This window comes from Culicoides brevitarsis, chromosome 3 (genome assembly GCF_036172545.1).
Source record: "Culicoides brevitarsis isolate CSIRO-B50_1 chromosome 3, AGI_CSIRO_Cbre_v1, whole genome shotgun sequence".
NCBI lineage: Eukaryota > Metazoa > Arthropoda > Insecta > Diptera > Ceratopogonidae > Culicoides > Culicoides brevitarsis.
The window spans coordinates 4,250,032-4,272,568 of NC_087087.1; the positions used below are offsets into that span (position 1 = coordinate 4,250,032).

General features: G+C 27.7%; 2 protein-coding genes across 2 annotated transcripts; one reads left to right on the forward strand and one right to left on the reverse strand.

Annotated features, from left to right (window-relative positions):
* The first annotated feature begins 8,949 nt into the window (after nucleotides 1–8,949).
* On the forward strand, nucleotides 8,950–11,597 carry LOC134834713 (biorientation of chromosomes in cell division protein 1-like 1). The gene is made up of 3 exons (XM_063849460.1): nucleotides 8,950–9,048; nucleotides 9,106–9,280; nucleotides 9,336–11,597. The coding sequence occupies exons 1-3, from the start codon at nucleotides 8,979–8,981 to the stop codon at nucleotides 11,407–11,409; spliced, it is 2,319 nt and encodes a 772-aa protein (XP_063705530.1). The 5' UTR covers nucleotides 8,950–8,978; the 3' UTR covers nucleotides 11,410–11,597.
* On the reverse strand, nucleotides 11,441–17,806 carry LOC134834714 (ABC transporter G family member 20). Its single transcript, XM_063849461.1, has 9 exons — nucleotides 17,594–17,806; nucleotides 16,490–16,649; nucleotides 16,171–16,433; nucleotides 15,006–15,569; nucleotides 14,768–14,944; nucleotides 13,569–13,988; nucleotides 13,052–13,317; nucleotides 12,857–12,991; nucleotides 11,441–11,756 (listed from the first exon to the last, which is right to left on the reverse strand). The coding sequence occupies exons 1-9, from the start codon at nucleotides 17,707–17,709 to the stop codon at nucleotides 11,593–11,595; spliced, it is 2,265 nt and encodes a 754-aa protein (XP_063705531.1). The 5' UTR covers nucleotides 17,710–17,806; the 3' UTR covers nucleotides 11,441–11,592.
* Between the last annotated feature and the right edge of the window lie 4,731 nt (nucleotides 17,807–22,537).

Consider the following 22,537-nt stretch of genomic DNA (forward strand, 5'->3'; position numbering starts at 1 on the left):
AATTTTTTTTCATCAATTTTTTTTGCTAACATCTTTAAAAGGCTCCTGTACATCGAAAACGCAAAATTTAGAAAAAGTCCAAAACAAAAGTTGTTTCTAATGTTAAAAACTTCATTTTGAGACGGAGAACGGTAATATAGCTAAATTTTTAAAAATTGATAAGTGAACCCTCATAATAAGAGGATTTTGGTTGAAATTTTTTTCGCTAAAATCTTTAAAAGGCTCCTGTACATCGAAAACGCAAAATTTAGAAAAAGTCCAAAACAAAAGTTGTTTCTAATGTTAAAACCTTCAATTTGAGACGGAGAACGGTAATATAGCTCAATGTTCAAAAATCTGTACATGAGCCCTCATAATAAGAGGATTTTGGCTGAAATTTTTTTTCAACAATTTTTTTTGCTAACATCTTTAAATGGCTCCTGTACATCGAAAACGCAAAATTAAGAAAAAGTCCAAAACAAAAGTTGTTTCTAATGTTAAAACCTTCAATTTGAGACGGAGAACGGTAATATAGCTCAATTTTCAAAAATCTGTACATGAGCCCTCATAATAAGAGGATTTTGGTTGAAATTTTTTTTCATCAATTTTTTTTGCTAACATCTTTAAATGGCTCCTGTACATCGAAAACGCAAAATTTAGAAAAAGTCCAAAACAAAAGTTGTTTCTAATGTTAAAACCTTCAATTTGAGACGGAGAACGGTAATATAGCTCAATTTTCAAAAATCTGTACATGAGCCCTCATAATAAGAGGATTTTGGTTGAAATTTTTTTTCAATCAATTTTTTTTGCTAACATCTTTAAATGGCTCCTGTACATCGAAAACGCAAAATTTAGAAAAAGTCCAAAACAAAAGTTGTTTCTAATGTTAAAACCTTCATTTTGAGACGGAGAACGGTAATATAGCTCAATTTTCAAAAATCTGTACATGAGCCCTCATAATAAGAGGATTTTGACTTAAATTTTTTTTCATCAATTTTTTTTGCTAACATCTTTAAATGGCTCCTGTACATCGAAAACGCAAAATTTAGAAAAAGTCCAAAACAAAAGTTGTTTCTAATGTCAAAACCTTCATTTTAGCTTTTTCAAAAATCTGTACATGAGCCCTCATAATAAGAGGATTTTGACTTAAATTTTTTTTCAATCAATTTTTTTTGCTAACATCTTTAAATGGCTCCTGTACATCGAAAACGCAAAATTTAGAAAAAGTCCAAAACAAAAGTTGTTTCTAATGTTAAAACCTTCAATTTGAGACGGAGAACGGTAATATAGCTCAATTTTCAAAAATCTGTACATGAGCCCTCATAATAAGAGGATTTTGGTTGAAATTTTTTTTCATCAATTTTTTTTGCTAACATCTTTAAATGGCTCCTGTACATCGAAAACGCAAAATTTAGAAAAAGTCCAAAACAAAAGTTGTTTCTAATGTTAAAACCTTCAATTTGAGACGGAGAACGGTAATATAGCTCAATTTTCAAAAATCTGTACATGAGCCCTCATAATAAGAGGATTTTGGTTGAAATTTTTTTTCATCAATTTTTTTTGCTAACATCTTTAAATGGCTCCTGTACATCGAAAACGCAAAATTTAGAAAAAGTCAAAAACAAAAGTTGTTTCTAATGTTAAAACCTTCAATTTGAGACGGAGAACGGTAATATAGCTCAATTTTCAAAAATCTGTACATGAGCCCTCATAATAAGAGGATTTTGGCTGAAATTTTTTTTTGCTAACATCTTTAAATGGCTCCTGTACATCGAAAACGCAAAATTTAGAAAAAGTCAAAAACAAAAGTTGTTTCTAACAACAAAACCTTCATTTTGAGACGGAGAACCGTGATCTAGCTTAATTTTGAAAAATCGGTATGTGAGCCCTCATAATAAAAGGATTTTGACTTAAATTTTTTTTCGCTAACATCTTTAAATGGCTCCTGTACATCGAAAACGCAAAATTTTGAAAAAATCCAAAACAAAAGTTGTTTCTAATGTTAAAACCTTCAATTTGAGACGGAGAACGGTAATATAGCTCAATTTTCAAAAATCTGTACATGAGCCCTCATAATAAGAGGATTTTGGTTGAAATTTTTTTTCATCAATTTTTTTTGCTAACATCTTTAAATGGCTCCTGTACATCGAAAACGCAAAATTTAGAAAAAGTCCAAAACAAAAGTTGTTTCTAATGTTAAAACCTTCAATTTGAGACGGAGAACGGTAATATAGCTCAATTTTCAAAAATCTGTACATGAGCCCTCATAATAAGAGGATTTTGGTTGAAATTTTTTTTCAATCAATTTTTTTTGCTAACATCTTTAAATGGCTCCTGTACATCGAAAACGCAAAATTTAGAAAAAGTCCAAAACAAAAGTTGTTTCTAATGTTAAAACCTTCAATTTGAGACGGAGAACGGTAATATAGCTCAATTTTCAAAAATCTGTACATGAGCCCTCATAATAAGAGGATTTTGGTTGAAATTTTTTTTGATCAATTTTTTTTGCTAACATCTTTAAAAGGCTCCTGTACATCGAAAACGCAAAATTTAGAAAAAGTCCAAAACAAAAGTTGTTTCTAATGTTAAAACCTTCAATTTGAGACGGAGAACGGTAATATAGCTCAATTTTCAAAAATCTGTACATGAGCCCTCATAATAAGAGGATTTTGGTTGAAATTTTTTTGAACAATTTTTTTTGCTAACATCTTTAAATGGCTCCTGTACATCGAATACGCAGAATTAAGAAAAATTCCAAAACAAAAGTTGTTTCTAATGTCAAAAACTAGATTTTGAGCTGGAGAACGGTAATATAGCTCAATTTTCAAAAATCTGTACATGAGCCCTCATAATAAGAGGATTTTGGTTGAAATTTTTTTTAATCAATTTTTTTTGCTAACATCTTTAAATGGCTCCTGTACATCGAAAACGCAAAATTTAGAAAAAGTCCAAAACAAAAGTTGTTTCTAATGTTAAAACCTTCAATTTGAGACGGAGAACGGTAATATAGCTCAATTTTCAAAAATCTGTACATGAGCCCTCATAATAAGAGGATTTTGGTTGAAATTTTTTTTCATCAATTTTTTTTGCTAACATCTTTAAATGGCTCCTGTACATCGAAAACGCAAAATTTAGAAAAAGTCCAAAACAAAAGTTGTTTCTAATGTTAAAACCTTCAATTTGAGACGGAGAACGGTAATATAGCTCAATTTTCAAAAATCTGTACATGAGCCCTCATAATAAGAGGATTTTGGTAGAAATTTTTTTTCATCAATTTTTTTTGCTAACATCTTTAAATGGCTCCTGTACATCGAAAACGCAAAATTTAGAAAAAGTCCAAAACAAAAGTTGTTTCTAATGTTAAAACCTTCAATTTGAGACGGAGAACGGTAATATAGCTCAATTTTCAAAAATCTGTACATGAGCCCTCATAATAAGAGGATTTTGGTTGAAATTTTTTTTCATCAATTTTTTTTGCTAACATCTTTAAATGGCTCCTGTACATCGAAAACGCAAAATTTAGAAAAAGTCCAAAACAAAAGTTGTTTCTAATGTTAAAACCTTCAATTTGAGACGGAGAACGGTAATATAGCTCAATTTTCAAAAATCTGTACATGAGCCCTCATAATAAGAGGATTTTGGTTGAAATTTTTTTTCAATCAATTTTTTTTGCTAACATCTTTAAATGGCTCCTGTACATCGAAAACGCAAAATTTAGAAAAAGTCCAAAACAAAAGTTGTTTCTAATGTTAAAACCTTCAATTTGAGACGGAGAACGGTAATATAGCTCAATTTTCAAAAATCTGTACATGAGCCCTCATAATAAGAGGATTTTGGTTGAAATTTTTTTTCATCAATTTTTTTTGCTAACATCTTTAAATGGCTCCTGTACATCGAAAACGCAAAATTTAGAAAAAGTCCAAAACAAAAGTTGTTTCTAATGTTAAAACCTTCAATTTGAGACGGAGAACGGTAATATAGCTCAATTTTCAAAAATCTGTACATGAGCCCTCATAATAAGAGGATTTTGGTTGAAATTTTTTTTCATCAATTTTTTTTGCTAACATCTTTAAATGGCTCCTGTACATCGAAAACGCAAAATTTAGAAAAAGTCCAAAACAAAAGTTGTTTCTAATGTTAAAACCTTCAATTTGAGACGGAGAACGGTAATATAGCTCAATTTTCAAAAATCTGTACATGAGCCCTCATAATAAGAGGATTTTGGTTGAAATTTTTTTTCATCAATTTTTTTTGCTAACATCTTTAAATGGCTCCTGTACATCGAAAACGCAAAATTTAGAAAAAGTCCAAAACAAAAGTTGTTTCTAATGTTAAAACCTTCAATTTGAGACGGAGAACGGTAATATAGCTCAATTTTCAAAAATCTGTACATGAGCCCTCATAATAAGAGGATTTTGACTTAAATTTTTTTCATCAATTTTTTTTGCTAACATCTTTAAATGGCTCCTGTACATCGAAAACGCAAAATTTAGAAAAAGTCCAAAACAAAAGTTGTTTCTAATGTTAAAACCTTCAATTTGAGACGGAGAACGGTAATATAGCTCAATTTTCAAAAATCTGTACATGAGCCCTCATAATAAGAGGATTTTGGTTGAAATTTTTTTTCATCAATTTTTTTTGCTAACATCTTTAAATGGCTCCTGTACATCGAAAACGCAAAATTTAGAAAAAGTCCAAAACAAAAGTTGTTTCTAATGTTAAAACCTTCAATTTGAGACGGAGAACGGTAATATAGCTCAATTTTCAAAAATCTGTACATGAGCCCTCATAATAAGAGGATTTTGGTTGAAATTTTTTTTCAATCAATTTTTTTTGCTAACATCTTTAAATGGCTCCTGTACATCGAAAACGCAAAATTTAGAAAAAGTCCAAAACAAAAGTTGTTTCTAATGTTAAAACCTTCAATTTGAGACGGAGAACGGTAATATAGCTCAATGTTCAAAAATCTGTACATGAGCCCTCATAACAAGAGGATTTTGGCTGAATTTTTTTTTTTGCTAACATCTTTAAAAGGCTCCTGTGCATCGAAAACGCAAAATTTAGAAAAAGTCCAAAACAAAAGTTGTTTCTAATGTTAAAACCTTCAATTTGAGACGGAGAACGGTAATATAGCTCAATTTTCAAAAATCTGTACATGAGCCCTCATAATAAGAGGATTTTGGTTGAAATTTTTTTGATCAATTTTTTTTGCTAACATCTTTAAATGGCTCCTGTACATCGAAAACGCAAAATTTAGAAAAAGTCCAAAACAAAAGTTGTTTCTAATGTTAAAACCTTCAATTTGAGACGGAGAACGGTAATATAGCTCAATTTTCAAAAATCTGTACATGAGCCCTCATAATAAGAGGATTTTGACTTAAATTTTTTTTAAACAATTTTTTTTGCTAACATCTTTAAATGGCTCCTGTACATCGAAAACGCAAAATTTAGAAAAAGTCCAAAACAAAAGTTGTTTCTAATGTTAAAACCTTCAATTTGAGACGGAGAACGGTAATATAGCTCAATTTTCAAAAATCTGTACATGAGCCCTCATAATAAGAGGATTTTGGTTGAAATTTTTTTTCATCAATTTTTTTTGCTAACATCTTTAAATGGCTCCTGTACATCGAAAACGCAAAATTTAGAAAAAGTCCAAAACAAAAGTTGTTTCTAATGTTAAAACCTTCAATTTGAGACGGAGAACGGTAATATAGCTCAATTTTCAAAAATCTGTACATGAGCCCTCATAATAAGAGGATTTTGGTTGAAATTTTTTTTTCAATTTTTTTTGCTAACATCTTTAAATGGCTCCTGTACATCGAAAACGCAAAATTTAGAAAAAGTCCAAAACAAAAGTTGTTTCTAATGTTAAAACCTTCAATTTGAGACGGAGAACGGTAATATAGCTCAATTTTCAAAAATCTGTACATGAGCCCTCATAATAAGAGGATTTTGATTGAAATTTTTTTTAATCAATTTTTTTTGCTAACATCTTTAAATGGCTCCTGTACATCGAAAACGCAAAATTTAGAAAAAAGTCCAAAACAAAAGTTGTTTCTAATGTTAAAACCTTCAATTTGAGACGGAGAACGGTAATATAGCTCAATTTTCAAAAATCTGTACATGAGCCCTCATAATAAGAGGATTTTGGTTGAAATTTTTTTTAATCAATTTTTTTTGCTAACATCTTTATTGGCTCCTGTACATCGAAAACGCAAAATTTAGAAAAAGTCCAAAACAAAAGTTGTTTCTAATGTTAAAACCTTCAATTTGAGACGGAGAACGGTAATATAGCTCAATTTTCAAAAATCTGTACATGAGCCCTCATAATAAGAGGATTTTGGTTGAAATTTTTTTTCATCAATTTTTTTTGCTAACATCTTTAAATGGCTCCTGTACATCGAAAACGCAAAATTTAGAAAAAGTCCAAAACAAAAGTTGTTTCTAATGTTAAAACCTTCAATTTGAGACGGAGAACGGTAATATAGCTCAATTTTCAAAAATCTGTACATGAGCCCTCATAATAAGAGGATTTTGGTTGAAATTTTTTTTCATCAATTTTTTTTGCTAACATCTTTAAATGGCTCCTGTACATCGAAAACGCAAAATTTAGAAAAAGTCCAAAACAAAAGTTGTTTCTAATGTTAAAACCTTCAATTTGAGACGGAGAACGGTAATATAGCTCAATTTTCAAAAATCTGTACATGAGCCCTCATAATAAGAGGATTTTGGTTGAAATTTTTTTTCAATCAATTTTTTTTGCTAACATCTTTAAATGGCTCCTGTACATCGAAAACGCAAAATTTAGAAAAAGTCCAAAACAAAAGTTGTTTCTAATGTTAAAACCTTCAATTTGAGACGGAGAACGGTAATATAGCTCAATTTTCAAAAATCTGTACATGAGCCCTCATAATAAGAGGATTTTGGTTGAAATTTTTTTTCAATCAATTTTTTTTGCTAACATCTTTAAATGGCTCCTGTACATCGAAAACGCAAAATTTAGAAAAAGTCCAAAACAAAAGTTGTTTCTAATGTTAAAACCTTCAATTTGAGACGGAGAACGGTAATATAGCTCAATTTTCAAAAATCTGTACATGAGCCCTCATAATAAGAGGATTTTGGTTGAAATTTTTTTTAATCAATTTTTTTTGCTAACATCTTTAAATGGCTCCTGTACATCGAAAACGCAAAATTTAGAAAAAGTCCAAAACAAAAGTTGTTTCTAATGTTAAAACCTTCAATTTGAGACGGAGAACGGTAATATAGCTCAATTTTCAAAAATCTGTACATGAGCCCTCATAATAAGAGGATATTGACAGAAATTTTTTTTAATCAATTTTTTTTGCTAACATCTTTAAAAGGCTCCTGTACATCGAAAACGCAAAATTTAGAAAAAGTCCAAAACAAAAGTTGTTTCTAATGTTAAAACCTTCAATTTGAGACGGAGAACGGTAATATAGCTCAATTTTCAAAAATCTGTACATGAGCCCTCATAATAAGAGGATTTTGACTTAAATTTTTTTAATCAATTTTTTTCGCTAACATCTTTAAATGGCTCCTGTACATCGAAAACGCAAAATTTAGAAAAAATCCAAAACAAAAGTTGTTTCTAATGTTAAAACCTTCAATTTGAGACGGAGAACGGTAATATAGCTCAATTTTCAAAAATCTGTACATGAGCCCTCATAATAAGAGGATTTTGACTTAAATTTTTTTTAATCAATTTTTTTTGCTAACATCTTTAAATGGCTCCTGTACATCGAAAACGCAAAATTTAGAAAAAGTCCAAAACAAAAGTTGTTTCTAATGTTAAAACCTTCAATTTGAGACGGAGAACGGTAATATAGCTCAATTTTCAAAAATCTGTACATGAGCCCTCATAATAAGAGGATTTTGGTTGAAATTTTTTTGAATCAATTTTTTTTGCTAACATCTTTAAATGGCTCCTGTACATCGAAAACGCAAAATTTAGAAAAAGTCCAAAACAAAAGTTGTTTCTAATGTTAAAACCTTCAATTTGAGACGGAGAACGGTAATATAGCTCAATTTTCAAAAATCTGTACATGAGCCCTCATAATAAGAGGATTTTGGTTGAAATTTTTTTTAATCAATTTTTTTTGCTAACATCTTTAAAAGGCTCCTGTACATCGAAAACGCAAAATTAAGAAAAATTCCAAAACAAAAGTTGTTTCTAATGTTAAAACCTTCAATTTGAGACGGAGAACGGTAATATAGCTCAATTTTCAAAAATCTGTACATGAGCCCTCATAATAAGAGGATTTTGGTTGAAATTTTTTTTAATCAATTTTTTTTGCTAACATCTTTAAATGGCTCCTGTACATCGAAACGCAAAATTTAGAAAAATTCCAAAACAAAAGTTGTTTCTAATGTTAAAACCTTCAATTTGAGACGGAGAACGGTAATATAGCTCAATTTTCAAAATTCTGTACATGAGCTTCAATTTAAAATCAATTTTATAAAAACTTTGAAAAAATTATTGAAAATAAATTAATTTTCTAAAATAAAATTTTAAGATTTAATGAAAATATTATTCTAATTTTTTTTTTGTATAAATAAATTTTTTTAACTACAAGAGTATATTTTTTTTTGATTTAAAAAAAAATAAAAGTTTATGAAAAAAAATTTTTTGGTTAAAATATCTTTTTATATTTGATTTAAATATTTTTTCTTAAAACATGTTTTTATTCAAAATAAAAATAAATAAAAATATAAATAAATAATGATTTCGTAAAACTCTTATAAAATCTCTTAAAATTCATTAAAAATTTTATTTTCGTATATTTTTAACATTTTTCAAATATTCAAGTTTAAATCCTCAAGTTCGAGCTTCAAACCCATATCAACTTGAACATACAATCCCCATTTTTGAGACGAACCAAAATGATAAAACGCCCTCTTAATAAATTCGTGTTCAAAAATTGAACTAAAATTGTTTACATTTTGCATTTAAAGGTCTTCACATCTAAAATTTTGCTAAAATGGAAGCAAAATACAAACCAAATGACCCTCAATTGATCGAAAATATCTTGGCGGAAGTCAAACGAAGCGGTAAATAATGAAAATTTTTAATTTTTCAACTTTTTTTCATCAAAATCTTCGTTTTAGGCATGTTTGATCAATTTCGCAAGGACTGCATTTCCGACGTCGACACAAAACCGGCTTTCCAAAATCTCCAGTTTAAAGTCGAGAATACCGTAACAAAGTTTTTGAGTTCGCAAAAATGGTCCGCCGACACGAATCGAAATCAATTACGAGAGAAATTACGAAAAAATATCTTGGAGTAAGAATTTTTTTTAAAAATTCAATTTTTTTTTTTAATTTTAATTTTTTTTTAGTTCAGGATATTTAGAATCCGGTATCGAACGCATCGTAGATCAAGTTTTATATCCAAAAATGGCAGGATTTCAATCGCAAATTGAAGAACTCGTGTATAAATATTTAAATATCGATCGCCCGAAGAAACGTGAACCGAAAGAGGAACCTTTCGAAGACTCGTTGAACGTTTCTTCGTTACTTCCGAAGGACTTGGAGGCAGTTTCGAGTCCAGAATCTGATAAATTAGCAAAAACTCCGCCTCCTTTGCCGCCTCCATTGCCTCAAGACGAGTCTTTAGAACCCATAGCTGATGATTCTGACGACGAATCTCCCGCTTTTGAGCCTTTAGAGGAAATTGTGAAGAAGGAAAACGACGATTCGCATTTGTCGGGCTTGAGCAACATGAAGTCCGAGTGCGAATTTGACATAAAAACGGAAAAAGAAGCTGAAAAAGTGACACCTTCGATGGAATCTTCGCTCAAACAGGAAGAAGACGAGTCACAATTGTCGCAAATTTCGAGCAGAAGTCGCTTGTCGATCGTTTTAAAGTCGGAAACGAACTCGCCGAGTCCCAAACCTGAAGTTTTGAACATCACGGAAGAAGCTCAGATGCCCAAATTTAGTGAAAATTCAAACAGCATCGATTCGAGAGGAGCTTTGAAGCCAGAAACGACCCTTGAGGGTCATTCCGTGTTCGATTTCAAGAAAGAAGAGATCGAATTTCAAGGTCCGTCGCGAAAACAAATGACTTTGGATGAAAAATTACAAGAAGAAATCTACGAAAGCGAGAATAAACACACAAAAATGCTCAAAATGGAAGATCTCGACACGAATTCGCACTCGAGCGACATGAAACTCGAGATTGTCGAGCAAAATATCACCGAATCCGAGTCTGGATTGAAAATTGACGTCGATGCGGGAACAAATCCCGACACGAATGACGTCAAAAAGGAAGAAAATGACGAAAAAGATGCCGTTTTTGAGGCGCCAAAGCAAGAAATTGTCGAAACCGAGACAAAAACTGATGAAAAATCGAGTGAAAAACATGCGAAATCTTCAGATCGGTCCAAAGATCGAAGTAGAAGTGATCATAAATCATCAAAATCCTCGAAACATTCGTCGTCGTCGTCGCATTCGAAGGACCGCGATCGAAAACATTCATCCTCAAGTCATCATTCTTCGTCGAAAAGTCGATATTCGGACAAGGATCGACATCATTCGAGTTCCAGTAGTCGTCACAAGTCATCCAGCAGCAGTAAAGATCGGGATCGGAAGGAATCTGCTTCGTCCTCGAAGGATAAGGATCGTCATCGTTCGAGATCTTCAGGTCATAAAAGCACAAGAGATGAAAAAAGGCACTCGGATGATCACAAAAAGGACCAAAAAACATCAGAAAATGAAATTTCTCCGCCTTTACCATTACCGCCGTTGCCTCCATTGCCTCCTGTTCCCGCAGAAATCGCGCAAGAACCTCCAAAAGAGCCTGAAACGGAAGTTCCTGAACCCAAAATTCCTTCCCCGGCCCCAAAAAGTTCAAATATCGACAGTGACGAAGACGATTTTTACGGATTTCCTGAGCCAGAAGCTCATTCCTTCACAACTCCGATAACGACCCCATCTAAAATCGCTTCTACCATCACTCCATTATCGCAAAAACTCAATAAAAGTTTCACGGATGAGGATTCTTTTTACGGTTTTGACGATGGAACACCCAAAAAACCCTTTGACACGCCCAAAATCCTGCCCGAACTCACGAAACAAACGGATGACGACAGCAGATCCGGCAAACGGGTGCGAAAACCGAACGCGAAATACCTTTCGGAGGACTTTACAACGACACATGATGACGAAGAGGACGCCGCGATGCCAGAAGAAGCGGAAAAAAGCAAAAAACGCAAGACAAAAATCACGCAAGACATTGTGAGACTCCCGAAAAAGCAAAAAAGTGAAGAAAAAATTGACGAAATGCCGGATTTGGATGAAGAAGAGCCGCCGTTGGTGATTGACGAGAACCCGAGTCCCAAAAGTCATGGGAAAAAACGACACGAGAGCACGGGCGAGAGCAGTAGAAGTAGTTCGCGACACAAAAAATAATTTTTTTCTGTACAAAAGATGAATTTTTTATTTTATTTAAAATTAAAATTAGAAAATTTTCACTAAAAGATTCCTAAAAATAGATTTTTTTTTTTACATTTTACAAAAAATGAAACAAGGAAAATTTTTATTTATTTATTTTAGCGTAATTTTTTTTTAATATAGAAATTTATTTAATTTTATTTACTTTTTAATTCTTAAGCCTATTAAACACAGCAACAAAAGTCCCGCGATCCAACTCAAGGTTGTGACGTAACCCATTAAAACTGTTGGATGGGTGAAGGACCATCCCTTGGAAAGAACGTTTCTCACCGATATCGATGGAATTGTGAATGGCAGGAGGTATGCTGGAATGAGAAAAAGTTGATGTTTTAATTTTTTTTCGTGAAATTCTTATGAAAAATTAAAAAAAAAATTTTTAAAGAATTTTTAGTTTAAAATTTTATTTATTTATTATTTTTTTTTTTTTGAGAAATTTTTATAAAAAATTTTCACTCGAATTTTCATAAATTTTTTTATGAATTTTTTTTTAAATTATTTTTTATACATTTTGACTTAAATTTTGTTACATTCCTATTTTTTTAGTGTAAAAAGTTAAAAAAAAAATTATAAAAAGTGAAAATTATTTTTTTTTAATTTTTGAAATTTAAAATTTTAATTATTTTTGAATTTTTTAAAATTTTCTTTTTTTTTAATTAAAAAATTAATTAATCAAATTTAATAAAAATTTTAAAAAAATTATTTTTTTAAATTTAAATTTTTCTTTAAATTAAAATTTTTGTAATATTTTTTAAATAATTTTTTTTTTTAAATAAAAAATTTTGGATTTATAAATTATTTTTTTTTTTTTATTAAAAATAAATGTCAATTTTTTTTTTTTTAATTTTCTCAAAATGATAATTTTTGCTAAAATTTTATTCTTTTTAGTCATAAAAATTAACTTCAATTCATTAATAATATTTTTTTTTGAAAAAAATTTTCATATTGAGTCAAAAAATTTAATATTGAGGCTTCAAAATGTGATTTTTTTGACAAAACAAATAATTTTAAGTTTTCTCATCAAAAATGTAAATTTTTTGAGAAATTTAAATTTTTTGAGTAAATAAAATAGAAAGTGAAGACTTCAAAAGTAACATTTTTAAATAGATTTGATGCTTTGGAGACCAAAAAATTAAAAATTAATTTAAGAAAAATTGACAAAATTGATATTTTGAGTCAAAAAATTAGGCGTCAAGGCACGAAAAATTTCATTTTTAGACAAATATTTTTAATCTGAGATGAAATAAGAAACCTTGAGGGATCAAAAACTAAATATTTTAATAGATTTTATAATTTTAAGATTAATAATTAAAAATTTTAGATCAAAAATGACAATTTTAAATAAATTTTTTTCATTTGAAGACAAAAAATCATCAAAATTTCCTTTAAAATCTTCTCCAATACTCACCAAAATACCGCAAAATTTCGGGCATTCCCTCTAATGGCCACATAATACCGCAAAGAATTATCATTGGATAAAAACTACCCGTGGCCATAAAGTTTGCCATGGTATGTGAATCACAGAAAATTGAAATAAAAAGACCTAAAACGAAAAAAAATTCATTAAAATAAAATTTTTCACAAAATTTCAGAAAATTCTCACCGAAACACATTCCCGCGAATCCAAGAAGCATCAGCAGGAAAATAACGGTAAAATCGTTGCCGTTATTGGCGGTTCCGAAAACGACGCCCGCTAAGAAAATAATTTCCATGCATTGAATCAACATGACGACAGTTTGTGTGATGATGTGCGCCAACAGCATTTCGAGAGGTTTTATTCCTGCAACGAGCGTTCGATCCCAAATACCCTCCAAACGATCGTTGATGAAAATTGTTGAGGTTACGAGAGTTGCTAAGAAGAAAATCATCCTGAAAAAATTTAAAAAAAATTATTAAAAATTATTTTTGGAAGAAATTATTTAAAAAAAATCTTAAAAAATTATTTTTTTTAATTTTAATTTTTTTTAAATTTTTTTAATTTATTTTTTTTTATTTTTTTTTATTTTTTTTATAAATCTATTTTTTAATTTTTTTTTAATTCAAAAATTTAAAATTAATTTTAACTTTTTTAATTTTTTTTTTTTAATTTTTTTAAAAATGTTTATTTAATTTCAACTCACGTCATAACAACTCCCGGCGCCATAAATTCCGTAAATTCCTCATCCAAGCTTCCGTAAACGGGATCCATGAACGTAATTGGAACAGTTCCCAAAGCCTTTGGATATCCGCAATCTGTCATTAGCGACTCGGCAAACTCCTTAAAAGTCACCCGAAGATTTCTCTCCAAGAAGAACGTCACTTGCTGATCTGATTTGTCGAGATAAATTTCAATGTCAGTCGAATCGAAAGATCCATTATCCGCTTTTCTGCCGTTTGCGTGAATATCGGAAAGAGCTTCTGTGAAATTCGCCGCAAATCGAATGATGCCAACAATGTGTCCCTTGCGTGCTTCTGCATATGCCTCGTCCCACGTGTTGAAATGAATTTGCTTTGCCACACTTTCGTTCAGCGCGTTCAGGTATCGACAGGATATTTTGTGCCTGAAAAAAATTAAATTTTAACTTTTTCATTAATTTTTTACTTTATTTTTTTTATTTATTAAAATATTTTTAATTTTTTTTAAATTTCATCAATATTTTTTTGAAATTAAAATTAAATTAATTTTTTTATTATAATTTTTTTTTTTATTTTTTAAATTTATTTTCATTTTAGGGTAAGAAATCAATTAAAAGGAAAGTTATTTTTTTTTTAAATTTTTAAAAAATTTTAATATTTCCAAATTAAATAAAAAAAAAATAAATAATTAATTTTTTTATAATTAAAATAAATTTAATTATTTATTTATTTATTTTAAAAAATAAAATTATTAAATATTATAAATTTCATGAAAAAAAAAAATAAAATTTAAAAAAAAAATTTTTTGTAATTTTTTTATAATTTTTTTGAAGTTTAAATTTTTTATTTTAGATTTTAAATTAATTTTTTCTTTTATAAAATTAGAAAAATATTTTTTAATTTTCGATTTTTTTTTTAAATAAAAATGATCAATTACATAATTAAATAATTTAATTTTTTGATATAAAAATTATTAATTAATTAAATTTACTTATGTTAAAAAAAATTATTAAAAATTAAAACAATTGAAAAAAATATTTTTTAAAAATTAAAACTTAAAAAAATTAAATTTATTTAATTTAAAAAATAATTAATAATTTTATAAATTAATTTTAAAAAATTTTTCTTCAATTTTTAAAAAATATTTTAATTATTACTTTTTTTTAATTCAAGCAATTTTAAGGAAATGAGGGCAAAAACTCACCAATCGCATTCATAATCGTGCGCAAAAACCGTAATAAGTGATTCATTGTGACAGTCCATAAAGTGCGAAATTTCCTCGTTAACGATGCCGATTTTCAGTTCTTTTGGATCGCCGCCAATTGCTGTGTAGAAACATACCAGTTGCAAGATCGGATAGAAGAAAAGAAACACTAATCCGCTAAAAACGACGAAAAATGTCAAAAAATCTCGAAAAAAAGGAAAATTTTTCAAAAACTCACGCCGGTTGTCGTATCATCTGAACAAAATTTTTGGCAAGTAACGCTTTCATGCGCGTCTTCGAGGTGAATTTCATCTTTTCCATGACACTGGGTCGCCGTTTCTCGATCGAGTCGCTGCCCGTTTGGGTATCTACGACGAAATTCGAGTCCCGATAGACATTCTTATTGGATTCCGTGGTAATTACAGTCTTCTTTGGATCGTTAACCACATTATTATGGTAATGCCCGCCGCCATTCGCAACAATATGATTATTATGGTGATGATTATGATTGTTGTTCGTCACAAGAACGTCTTTCATGACGTCGGCATTTGCGTTATTGAGGTTCGTGTGATGGTCGCGTGCCTCGTCGGAGCCCTGTTTCAGGCACATTCGCAGAAAAGCCTCCTCGAGTGACGTCGTGTTGTAGCTCCGGAGGATTTCTGTGGGCGATTGTTCTGCCAGCAAGACGCCGCCTCGCATCAGCCCGATTTTCGAGGCTTTTTTGGTCTCGTCGATGTAGTGCGTCGTGATAATTACAGCTAATTTTGTCGATTTTGTCTCTTCTAACAGGAAATCCCAAATTCTGCGGAAGGAAAAATTAAACAAAAAGTTAGTCGAGCGTGAGATTGCATTGAATTTTGAACGATTTTTGGTTGGATTGTCGAAAAATCTTCATGAAAGCATTGAAATTTTTAAATTTTTACAAATTTTTAAAAAATTAAATAAAAAAAATAAATTAAAAAAATAAATTTATAAAAAAATTCATTTAAATAAAAAATTTAAAATTAAAAAAATAATTTTTAAAATTTAAAAATTATTTAAATTATACAATATCCACATTTGTTAGAAATTTAATTTTAAAAATAGAAATTAAATTTAATTTTCACAAAAAAAATATTTTTAAAAATTTAAAAACAAAATAAGTAAAAATTTTATCAACTTAAGATCCAATAATCTTGAAATTTTGTTAAAATTTAATAAAAATTTTATTTTTTTAATAATTTAAAGATTTAAAAATTATAAAGTTCTTGAAGTGCAAAATATTTTTAGTAAAAAATTAAACTTTTTTTTTAAATAATTTTATATTTTTTAATTATCAAAATCGTAAAATTGTATGAAAATTTTTTTAATTTTTCAAAAAATATCAAAATCCATCCAAAAATATTTTTTTTACAAAAACTTACTTTTCTCTAAGTATCGGATCGAGTCCCACTGTCGGTTCATCAAGAATGAGCAATTCAGGTGTGTGCACCAATGCCGCCGCAAACGACACTCTTCGTTGTTGTCCGCCGCTACATTGTCCCAATTGCCTATCGCCATCCGGCAATTCGAGCAATTCCTTCAAAAACTTGTACTTTTCCCGTATCGTCTCGGCTCCCATATCATAAATACGCCCAAAGTAATAAATAGTTTCCTTAATTGTAAGTTCCTCTACCAATGCAATATCCTAAAAAAAAAATCAAAAATTAGCGTTAAACTTTTTTCTTTGAGATAAATTTTTACCTGCGGCATGTAACCAATTCTGGGTCCGGGAACTCCGCTTCCTAAAGTGCCCGGTTCGCCGCCTAATACGAAAATTTCACCACTATTTAAATGCTTACATCCTATAATACATGATAGTAAAGTTGTTTTGCCGCAACCTGAGGCTCCAAGTAGTCCATAACTGAAATTAAAAAGGTAAATGTTGCATTAAAAAATATTTTAATTTTTTTTAGTTAAAATTTTAATTTAAGTTTAAAAAAAAATTATAATTTAATTTTTTTAATTAAAATTTTTTATTTAATTTTTAAAATTTTTTATTTAATTTTTAAAATTTTTATTTTTTTCATTAATCAATAATTTTTATTTAAAATTTATTTTAAAATTAAATATTTTAGTTTATTGTAAAATCTTTTTTTTTTATTAATTTTTTAAAAATTTAATTTTATTTTTTTTTAATTTTTAATCTTATTTTTTATTTCGTTTTTATTAAAAAAAACATTATTAAATTTTTTATTTAAAATTTTAATTAATTTTTAAAAATTTTAATTTTTTTAAATAATTTATTTTCTATTAAATTAAATTTTAAATAAATTTAATTTAAATGTTAAAATTTTTTTTTTTTAATTAAATTTTTTCTTTGATTTTATTTAATTTGATTTTTTTAAATTATTTGTAAAATTTTATTTATTAATTATTTTAATAATTTATTTGAATTAATTCATGCCAAGCTAATTTTATTAAAAATTCATTTCAATCGATTTCCATGAATTTTTCTTTAGAATTAATTTAAATTAATCTTCAATTAATCCAAACAATTTTTTCTTGGAAATTCATTTCAATAAATCTTCAATTAATCCAAACTAAGCAATTTTTCATAAATTAATTAATTACATAATTTATAATTAATGAATTCATTAATTAAATAAATTTAAATTAATTAAATTAAAATTAATTAAATATAAAATTATTTAAAAAAAAAAAATAAATTAATTAAATTATTTAATTTAATTTTTATTAAATAATTTAATTAATATCATTTTTTGATTTTTTTATTAATTAAATTAATTCAAAAATTATTTCGATTAATCCAAACCAAGCAAATAAAAAAAAATCGTAAAATCTTACATTGATCCGGGCTCTACTTTCATATCCAGATAATTGAGAATGATTTTTTTGCTCGGGTCACTCTCGGATTTCCCATAATACTTGTACCCCTTGCGAATTTCAACGGCAACATCCATCGTGAATGCCTTTTATGCGCTTCGAGTCCTTTTTGCTACTTTAGATGGCGATTTCTACTTTTGTCGTGTCCCTTTTTCTTCCCGTTATAAGAAGAGCGGATGTGCAAATTTGAGCTTTGTGCAAAATTTTATTGATTTCATGTGTACTCGAGTTATGGTAACGTCACAGCCAAATGAATAAATCTGCAAATAAAAAAGAAATTTAAATTAATTTTTTCTCGTTAATATTTTGAGTGACGTAAATTAATTTGTTATCGACGTCAGAGATCATCAGAATGGATTTCAAATATCAAAATTTACAATCGAAGCACACGAATCGACATGATTAGATTAGATGATAATTAGCAAACAATAAAATTCATTTGAATCGATATTTGATCATCCGATGCATCGAGACGCGAAATAAGACGAAAGATTTGATGTAAGCGACGAACCGAGGTTGTAACGATGGAATTTCGATAAAATAAAAAATTATATAACGCATAAGATGTAAATGTTGTCTTCCTATTGTGTCGGCGGCAAATGCGGTAGGCTTGTGATTCATAAATACGTGAGATTTTTGTAAAATGTTGAATTTTTTAATGTAATTTTAGGTCACACTTGAATTGCTTTGATGACTTTTTTTTTATTGAATTTCTTTAGAATTTTACTGAAATTATAAAAATTACTCAGAAAGAAAATTTATCATTAAAAATTGTAAAAATGAGAAAAATTCTTAAAATAATTAAAATTTTAAAAAATTACGTTCAAGAGAATTAAATTTATTAAAATTTATAAAAATTAAATATTTTTTACTGAAAATAAAAAAATTAAATTGAAGAAAAAAATGATAAAATTTAAAAATAAATTAAGATTAAAATAATGTTTAAATATATTTTTAAAATTCTTGAACAAGAAAAATTTCTTTTGAGAAAATTTAAATTTTTAATTAATTTTCTCAAAATTACAATAATTTATTATCAAAAATATTTTTTGACTCAATTTTATTGATTTTCTTCTTATAAAATTCGAAGATTTTTATTTATTATAAATTATTTTAAATTTAATTTTATTTTAAGAGATTTTATTTTTTTTAAATTAAAATTTTAATTTTTTGTTCTGAATTAGCAGAATTGCGATTTTCAAATTTTTTCAATTGACATTTTCAATTTTATTGAATTTAAGAATTTTTGCAAATTTTTTTCAGTTGAGAATATTTTTAACACATTTTCGTTTATTTTCACAAATGAACCTTATTTTAAATTTTCTTTAAATGTTTAATAAATAATTTGCAATTTTTTATTCCTCGTTTTTTTAAATTTAAAATATTTTTTCTTTAAAATAACTTCAATTTAATATTTTTTTATTTCATGAAATTTTTTTTTTAATTTAATTTTTTAAATAATTTAAAACTTTTTACCACAAAAATTATTATTTTCTTAATTTTTTTTTTTGAATTAGCACAAATGCGATTTTCAAATTTTTTCAATTTTATTGAATTTATAAATTTTTCAGTTCAGATTATTTTTAACACACTTTCAAAATATTTTTAATTTTCTTTTAATTCTTAATTTAATTTTTTTTAATAATTTGTAACTTTTTTTTCTTCGAACTTTTTTTTAAATTTAATTTTTTTTCTTCAAATTTACTTCAATTAATTATTTTTTTATTTTATTAAAATTTTTTGTTAATTTTAATTTTATATTTTTATAGATTTTGGAACTTCTTTCCATAAAAATTAATTTTTTCTTTAATATTTTTTAAATTTATTTTTTTTATTTAAAAATTATTTCAACTTGAATTTTTTGCAAATTATTTTTTTTTTCACTATTTTATTTATTACTAATTGTCTTGCAAACACTTCACTTGCATTAAAATTGCATTTTTTTTCACACAAAGCAACTTTCGTTAATATTTCAATTAATTTATGCTGCAATTCATTGTTGAATGTCTCTGTTGTTGTTATTTTTGTTGTCGTTTCTTCACAACTGTTAAAAACGCAGCAAAAAATGTGAGTTCGTTTCATTCCATTGTTGCTGCTAATACGAAAAATATTGCTCAATAATTTTTTTTGAACCAGTTTTTTATTTCACATTTTTTCATTGTGTGATTTTACCAAAAAATATTTAAAAAAAAAATTTTTTTTTTTGAACTTTAGAATTGCAAAGTACATTGCTCTCTTTCTTGCATTTCTCGTGTCGTGATTTTGCAACGAAACTAAAAGTTAATTTCTTGTAATTTGCCGTAACATGACACTGCTAATGCCTCGCTGTACGTGTGCAGGTACAGTACGAGATGAAAGTGAAAAGTAGGCCAGATGAGTTCATTCACGTGGCCCATACAACATGTCTTACCGGTTTACAACGCACACACACACACACGAAAGAAAAAAAATGTTATATTATTTAATATCTTATGGCTATTTATTTAAGTAGAGGCACATATGTTGGTCAGTCGAGTGCAATAATTGTATGAATGAATGGGGTAAACAACGCTGGCGAGCGACAAAAAAGTGTTAACTTATGGTTATTTAGGTCAGTAGTGTCTCGTACGTCGCTCATATGTTTGCTTAGACTGAAGCGATTTGTACTTTGAGTGGGAGGCAAAGGGCTTTTCTCGAACATAAATCACTGAAATTGAACAATAGGTTGAAATCGAACGATTTTTGGTTCATAAAAAAGCTTTGTTTGAATTTTTTGTTAAAGTTTTTTGATTTAAAACTTATTTTTATGAAAACTAACTTTTTAGCTTTAACAAAAAAATTTTTAGGCCAAGAGCTGAAAACTTCTATGATCAGAAAAACTTAACTTTTTGATTGATTTTTAGTTGAATTTAGTCTTTAGAGTTCAATTTTACAAAAACTAACTTTTCAGCTTTCACAGAAAAATTTTTAGGTCAAGAGCTGAAAGTATTTCTGATCATAAAAACTTTAGTTTTTGATTGATTTTCAGTTAAATTAAGTCTTTAGAGTTTAATTTTACAAAAACTAACTTTTCAGCTCTTATTAAACAAAAAAAAAATTAGGCCAAGAGCTGAAAGCTTTTCTGATCAGAAAAACTTAACTTTTTGATTGATTTTTAGTTAAATTAAGTGTTTAGAGTTCAAATTTATAAAAACTAACTTTTCAGCTTTCATAGAAAAATTTTTAGGCCAAGAGCTAAAAAATTTCAAAAATTATGAAAAAACCTAAAAAAATATTTTAAATGAAATATCTTCTGTTTTTATCAAATCAATGAAACGTAAAGCACTTTTCTACTACAAATTCAACACAAACTAAACAAAAAAACCACAAATTGACCAACTTTTGTTCCATCAACCAGAAAAAGAGCTGCATCACAGTTAACATTTGTTTTGTTACTTTTTTTTAACTCATCATGATCATCTCCATTAAAAAAAACTTTAAATTAGTGTCATTACAATTGTTTTGTCGGATGATGGCACATTGACATTCATGAACTTGAATTTGAGCTCTTATGTCACATACTGCATTAGATAACTTCTGCGATTGATAAAATAAGGTAAGGACTGCTTTTCTATGTCAAAATGTAAAAAAAAAAATCGAATCAGGGCGACACACATTATTACCGCATATTTTTAAATTAAATTAAACAAATAGCCTGACATAACACTTTTTCCCTCGATCTAACGAACTGCGACAACGACAAACGACGATGACAGGTATGAAGCAGCTGAGTTAGTAGTAAACATATAAATTCCGATTATGAGGCAGCAGCAAGATATTTGCAAGAAACGTCGTCGTTCGTCGTTTAATCGCGTGAAGCTCTTTTGCATACAAATTCGATAAATAAAAAAAAGTGATTTTATTCATAAATTTATATGAATAAACTTAACACAGTGATAATGAAATATTTTTGTTTTTGAAATTAGCAAGAAAGTTTTTTTTGGGCTGGTTTTTTGGTATGTTTGTGAATGAAGGAAAAAAAATGAAGAAGAAGAAGTGAGGGAAGAAAATGTGTGTTAATGATGACAGAAATATGCGACAAAAACGTGTGATGTATTGAGCGGCAATTGGATGATGTAAAATTGATTGAAAATGATTCATGTGGGCAAAGGGCGGAAATTACTGAATTTGGAAATAGTTTTTAATCAGTTTTTGTATTTTTAGATGAAGTTTCCTATAAGCTGATAAATTTGTGAAAACTGACTCGAAATCTCTTTGCAAAGGATGTTTTAGGCCAAGATAAGGAAGAGCTGAAAAATTGGTAAGTATAAAACTTTTTTTAATGAAAATTTTACATTTTGAAATAAAATTTTAAGTCAGTTTTTGTCTTTCCAAACTAATTTTCATACAAAAATTATTTAAAATATTTTTAGAATAGATTTTAGATCAAAAGCTTAAAATCTGACGAGATCTTTAAGCATCGTGGTTATTTAATCGGCAAATTTCGGTATATTTGACAAGTATTTTTTAACATTTTTGAATAGCATGGAAAAATTCCATAAGCTACAAATTTTCAAATTAGAAGACAAAATTCTTTGAATTTAAATTTAAATGATACAAATTAAGTTAAAACCTAAAAAAAATTTAATTAGATTTAAAAAAACTAAAAAAAAATTTTTTAAATTGTTTTTTAGCTCTAAATTAGATTTTAGATCAAAAACTAATAAGATTTAAATTTAGAACTAAAAAATAATTTAAAGATTTTTTTTAAATTTTTTAAAATTTAATTAAAAACTTTTAATTTTTTTTAAATTAATTTTTGTCTTTAAAATCTAAATTTAAAGAATTTTTTCCTCTTAATTTGAAATTTTGTAGCTTATGGAATTTTCCCAAGCTATTCAATAATTTTAACGGACACTTGCCAATAATTTCGAAATTCGTCAATTA